General features: G+C 49.8%; 1 protein-coding gene across 1 annotated transcript; it reads right to left on the minus strand.

Moving 5' to 3' along the window:
- Positions 1-3,702: 3,702 nt before the first annotated feature.
- GPR84 (G protein-coupled receptor 84) lies at positions 3,703-5,672 on the minus strand. The gene is made up of 2 exons (XM_043446909.1): positions 5,555-5,672; positions 3,703-5,120 (listed from the first exon to the last, which is right to left on the minus strand). Exon 2 carries the CDS (start codon positions 5,110-5,112, stop codon positions 3,922-3,924), a length of 1,191 nt encoding a protein of 396 aa, XP_043302844.1. The 5' UTR covers positions 5,113-5,120; positions 5,555-5,672; the 3' UTR covers positions 3,703-3,921.
- Between the last annotated feature and the right edge of the window lie 466 nt (positions 5,673-6,138).

The raw sequence follows: 6,138 nt of genomic DNA on the forward strand, positions 1-6,138 counted from the left end.
TTAAATCAAGTCCTGTCAGCGCTTGGCCAATGAAAGGCCCTGGGCTGACCATAAATCTGCCTGTAAGAGACAGAGAAAGAAAGAGAGTGTGCGGACGAGCGAGAGCTGCAGGGGCGGGGGGCAGGGGAGGGGGCGTGGGGAGAGCGGGCGGGGGCAGGCGCGCGAGAAAGAGCTGCGGAGAAAAAAAGGCGATAACGGAGGTACAGGCGATGAAGACAGCCTAGAGGAGAGACGGACAGATGGAGAGAGACAAAGAGAAGCCTTGAGAGATAGCGTCAGAAAGTCAGCGATAGAGCTGGGGCTCCGGCGGGAGACTGACAGAGATAAAGAAAAAGGAGAGACCGACACTGACACCCTCAGGAGGGCCCCCGTGAAACCGTTCCCCAAGACAAATGCATACACTTGCCCGAGATACGCGTGAGCTCCGCACCACGAGGGACCTCGTGCGTGGACACACGCGCGCCGTGCACACACGCAAGAAAGAGAACGAGCCTGAGGCATAATCTTCCTTCTCTTTTCCCCTCACTCAGCGCCTATGGCGACTAGGCGTGGGGTATATGTGTGGGCGCTGAGGGTGAGAGAGGAGGGGGTTGCGTTCTCGCTATGACGTGTCCCTTTTGGTCTCAGACTCTCGGATTTCCCGTGTCCTCTTGAGTCATTTTTTTCCAGTGACTGAGGATTGGGAAGTCCCTCCTGAGGTCTAACTTCAATCCCTATTGCTGCTCATTTCTACTTGCCGAAGCTTTTGAATCGCCTTCAAAGAATATGAAAAGTGAAGCCTTTTACAACCCTTCAGAGAACTCTCAACTTTGAGAATCTTAGAAGGTCTGAGCAGGAAGGATTTTTAGGGGTCATCTGATCACTTGATTCTAGTTATAGAAAAGTTTTGGTCTTACTGTGGTTAGACATGTAGGCTGGTACTTAAGTCAGACTTTCAGGTCTCAGATCATGATCATATCACTTACTAACCCTTGGACTTTAGACAAATGGCTTGCCCTATTTGTGCATTATTTATTTATTTTTTAAGCAAAAGATTATAATAGATATGCTCAGATGCTCAGTCATGTCCAATTCTTTGTGACTCCCATGGACTCTAGCCCACCAGGCTCCTCTGTCCATGGGATTCTTACAGGCAAGAATACTGGAGTGGGGTGCCATTTCCTCCTCCAGGTGATCTTCCTGACCCAGGGATCAAACTCGAGTCTCTCACATCTCCTGCATTGGCAGGTGGATTCTTTACCACTGGCACCACTTGGGAAGCTCATTATAATAGATACCTTATGGTAAATTTTGTAAAGATTATGCAAAATAATATATTTACAGGATTTAGGACAGTAAAAGGCATATGATAAGAGTGCACCCCCACCTGCATCTTTGTACAGATGATAAAACCTGAGGTCCAAAATGATTCAGATTCCTGCTCCTAGTCACAGGACAAATTATCAGAGAGCCTTGACTGGAGCCCTGATATCTATACTCCCAGGCCAATGATCTTTATTGGTCTGGCTGTTCACCCCACCTGTCTGGACCCCCAGCTCAGTCACCTGAACTTGATTCAGTACAGGCTGCTGTAATTTTTGTGGAAGGAAGATGCTCAAAAATACATGTTCCTTATTAGGAAGCACAACTCTTGGGCCCTGGAGGTGTGTTGAACGTGAGGATGTCAATTTGTCCACCCTGACTATGGTTCTTTCTGCTCTCATCTTCTTCTCTCTGGACTTTGTTCTCTCAAACCATGGACTTAGGGGCAGGGAAGGGATACCTGCAGCCAGAGCAGTGTCACCATCAACATGACTCTCACATTCTATTCACAGTGCCCACTCTTCTCCCCTCACCCCAGCTAGGTAGACAGTAAATATCTCATAATAATAAGTGTCTAATTCCTCACTTTTCTTCCTAAGCTTTGGGCAAAAAGGAGGGGTGGGGATTCCTGGCTCTCCGCCCTTGCTGGCCAGGATCTCTGGGCTCCCTGTCTTGTTGATATGTTCTGTCCTCACAGGGAAGCCAGAAAGGAAACACAGAGAACCAGCGTCACCTGGTGGCCACAGGTGCTTTGAATTCATGCATGTGCATGCACGTGCACACAGATGACAGGATATCGGTCACACTGGAGGAAGGGAGTGGTGTGACATCCGCTTAGCCTGGCCCCTGGGCCTTCTTAACTAGTCTTTTTGTAACTTTTGTAACCCAGGATGACAAGAGCAGGTCTGAGGGAAGAGGAGGGGCCAGGACCCGAGTGAATTAACTCCAAGCAGTGTGACCCTGCTAGGGCAGCTAGAATGCCTGCCTGCCACTGCCTTGGTTAAGCTCAGTTCCATTTCCACAGAGCGAGCAGTTCTCCCCCATGTCCATTCTTTTTGGACAGGGTAAGGGTCAGGGGGCTGGACTCACTGAAGTGGCTATCAAAGCTGGATTTCAAAACTTTTTTGTGTTGAAAAAAAAACCTGTTTATTGTGATGGGGCATCCTGGAAGCAGTAGCTAGAGGTGGGAGCCATTTCTGGGAAGTTAAATCAGTTCAGTCACTCAGTCGTGTCTGACTCTTTGCGACTTCATGAACCGCAGCACACCAGGCCTCCCTGTCCATCACCAACTCCTGGAGTCCACCCAAACCCATGTCCATTGAGTCGGTGATGCCATCCAACCATCTCATCCTGTCGTCCCCTTCTCCTCCTGCCTTCAATCTTTCCCAACGTCAGGGTCTTTTCTTTTCTTTTTTTTTTTTCGTCAGGGTCTTTTCAAATGAGTCAGCTCTTCGCATCAGGTGAACAAAATATTGGAGTTTGAATTAAACAAAAAGGCAGGCTAATAGGGACTTCCCTGGTGGCCCGGTGGTTAAGAATCCACCTTGTAATGCAGGGGACACAAGGTCGATCCCTGTTCATGGAGTTAAGATCCCATATGCTGCAGAGCAACTAAGCCAGCTCGCCACAGCTAGGGAGTCGGTGCACCACAAGGAGAGATCCTTCATGCTGCAACTAAGATTGGTGACAACCAAATAAATAAATATTAAAAAAAAAAAGAATTGGTTTTCTGGCATCCGCTAAGGGTGCGTGTGCATGTTCAATCTCTTCAGTCGTGTTTGACTCTTTGCAACCCTATGGACTGTAGCCCACCAGGCTCCTCTGTCCGTGGGATTCTCCAGGCAAGAATACTGCAGTGGGTTGCCATGCCCTCCTCCAGGGGATCTTCCTGACCTAGGGATCGAACTGGTGTGTCTTATGTCTCCTGCATTTGCAAGTGGGTTCTTTACTGGGATTCCCTGGTGGCTCAGGCAGTAAAGCATCTGCCCACAAGGCGGGAGACCTGGGTTTGATCCCTGGGTTGGGAAGATCCCCTGGGAAGGAAATGGCAACCCACTCCAGTACTCTTGCCTAGAAAATTCCATGGTCAGAGGAGCCTGGTGGGCTATAGTCCATGGGGTCGCAAAGAGTTGGACATGACTGAGCGACTTCACTTTCTTTACTGCTAGTGCTACCTGGAAGCTAATGGTAATTGATTTTTTTTAAAAAAGAGGCAGGCTAATCCTCTTAAACCAATTCACATGATTTATACCTGGAAACTCCTCAGCTGAAGGCTGTCCCAGGTCTTCTGCTTCCTGCCCCTGCTCTGACTTATGTCCCCCCCAAACCCTCAACTATTAGGTTCCAGCTGCAAACCAACCTTGGCCTATTTTCTTCTTCCCCACAGATCACACCTGAATATGAAGAGGATAGAATTCATTTATTAATAATTAATAATGCATCTTGAGCAGCCTAGGGCTGAAATGTTGAGTGAAGGGTGGAGAGGCCTGGTTTGGGGAGTTTGGGGGGTGCTTGTCCATGAAAGTTCCCACAGGTCTCACTTTCATCTCTTCCTATAACAGCTGGTCACCTTAGTTCTGGAAGAGACAATCCCATATTCTGGTGACTGGGGACACAGTTCTAATCGAACCTACGGAAACTCCGGGGCCCTCGTTTCAGGAGGGAGCCATAGGCTTGGCGGAACTGGCGGTTCATGGCTGCGTACAGCACAGGGTTGATGCAGCCATTAAGCCAGGTGAGGTTGGCAGCCAGCATGTGGACAACTCGGGGAGCCTGGACCTTGGCATCCAGGATGTTGAGTAGCAAGAAAGGGATGTAGCTCAGGGTGAAGCAGAGGAACACAGCAAAACACATCCGGGTCACCTTCCCAAAGTCTGATGGAGAGTCCTGAGCTCTCTGGGCTCCTTTAGTCGTCCTGGCCTTGGCAGCCACTTCTGGAGGGTTTTTCTCTGCCATCTGCTTAGCTGCCTTACTGTCGCTCTGGTCCCTGACTTCTGATGAGTCTCCTTCCAGGGTCTGGGTGGTGGCAGCACTCACTGGCTCAGATGAAATCCCCTCGCTGGGTCCTCCGGATGCCAGCCCACTATCTAGCTCCTGGAAACGACCAGGCACGGCCTTATCTGCCCCTGCCACATGGTTGGAGCGGATGCTTGCCTGGCGCAGCTTGTACTGATCCAGTGCCTGTGCTGCTTGCTTCACCTGCCGGTGGATGAGGCAATAGAAGACGCCGACACTGCTGAGCCCAACCACAAAATAGATGCCTAGGAGGACAGTGGTGTAGGGCTGGCCTCGGATGCGGTCAAAGCTGCAGGTGCAGACTACGGGCACCAAGATATAGATCGGCCAGAGGGGAGCAAAGCTGGCTACAGCCACCACCCAGGTGCTCACCAGTGCCAGCACTATGCCCTTGGCACCGAAAACTTGGGGAAAGAGCTTAGGGTGGGCAATGAGGAGATAGCGTCCTAGGGCGATGAGGCAGAGGGTGAGGATGGAGACAGAGTTGGATACGAAAAGAAGGAACCCAAAGACCCGGCAGAAGGTGGCACCGGTGCGCCAGTGCAGGTGGAGGTAGGTGTCCACTGAGAAGGGCTGGAGAAGGGTGCAATAGAGCAGATCAGCCACTGTGAGGTTGGCGATGAGCAGGTTGAAGCGGGTGCGGAGCTTGGGCTGGATGGCCAAGGCCAGCAGGGTGAGCACGTTGCCCACGGTGCCCGTCACGGCCACCACAATTCCCCAGCTAACTGCCACGTAACGATAGCCCAGCACAGACTCATGGTAGCAGGAGAAGTTGACGTCAGAAGTGTTCCACATGATGGAAGCTAAAAGGGGTGGGGAGAAGAGGGAGTCAGAACCCGACCTTGAACTCAGATCTCTCGAATAACTCTGGGCTTCTGGGCACCTGAACTGTTACAGGAGCTCCAGAGCCATTCCCAAGCCTTTTCATCCCAAGATCCCCAATCTCCTCTTTCCCATTCTCAAAGATTTTTCCAAATATTTATCCATTTTATCTATGAAGTTTCTGTCTACTCCAATCTCCAGGCCTTTTCAATATCCATCCAGATACTCTCCCCTGTCCTTTAAGACCACCCGGAAATCCCCTCTCCTCTTTTATTCAGAATAGTCCTTTCTGTCTGTAGTCCCTTCTGCCACACACACATAACAGGCCTCAGTTTTTTATTGTTTGTTTGTTTTTACCACCTGGGAGATGAGGAGACAGAGAATGTAAAAGTATATCCACCACAAAAGTACTCACCTGAGTCTCCCAGCCTTCAAATCTCTCTTCAGCGGAAGTTCAACTCACTCAAAGCACAGTCCTTTCTGGTGGGCAGTCAGGCTTCAGACAGGAGGTGCTCTGCTCCTATTATACTGACCTGAAAGAACAAGAAACTCCCCAGTTACCCAACCTCAGCCACTTCCTCCCTTGCCTCCAGTCCTACTCATTTGGTTTTAACTAGTGAAATATGGGGCTTCTTTGTTGAAATTTCCTTACTACTTACCGCACTGGACACCACAAATAATGTAGCCAGTCCTGACTAGGACAGTGGTTGTGGGAAATGACAACAGTGATCAGGATCCATAGATTATTGAGAGGCAGGTAGGATTTATTTAATGACTCATAGGAAAAAGGGTTAGAAGGAGGGAAGACTAGGAGGATGCCCACTTTTCCTGGTGGGAGTGGTTCTCTTAATCAATGAGATAGGGAATGTGGGAAGCATAGCAGGCTTAGGAAGGGGGTAAATAATGAATTCAGTTTTATATCAGATTTGAGGTACCTGCAGGATATGCTAATATCTTAGCTCCTCTAACCCAAATTTCTTCCAGCCCCCCTCTCTCCAC

The sequence above is a fragment of the Cervus canadensis genome, chromosome 25, assembly GCF_019320065.1.
Source record: "Cervus canadensis isolate Bull #8, Minnesota chromosome 25, ASM1932006v1, whole genome shotgun sequence".
Lineage (NCBI taxonomy): Eukaryota > Metazoa > Chordata > Mammalia > Artiodactyla > Cervidae > Cervus > Cervus canadensis.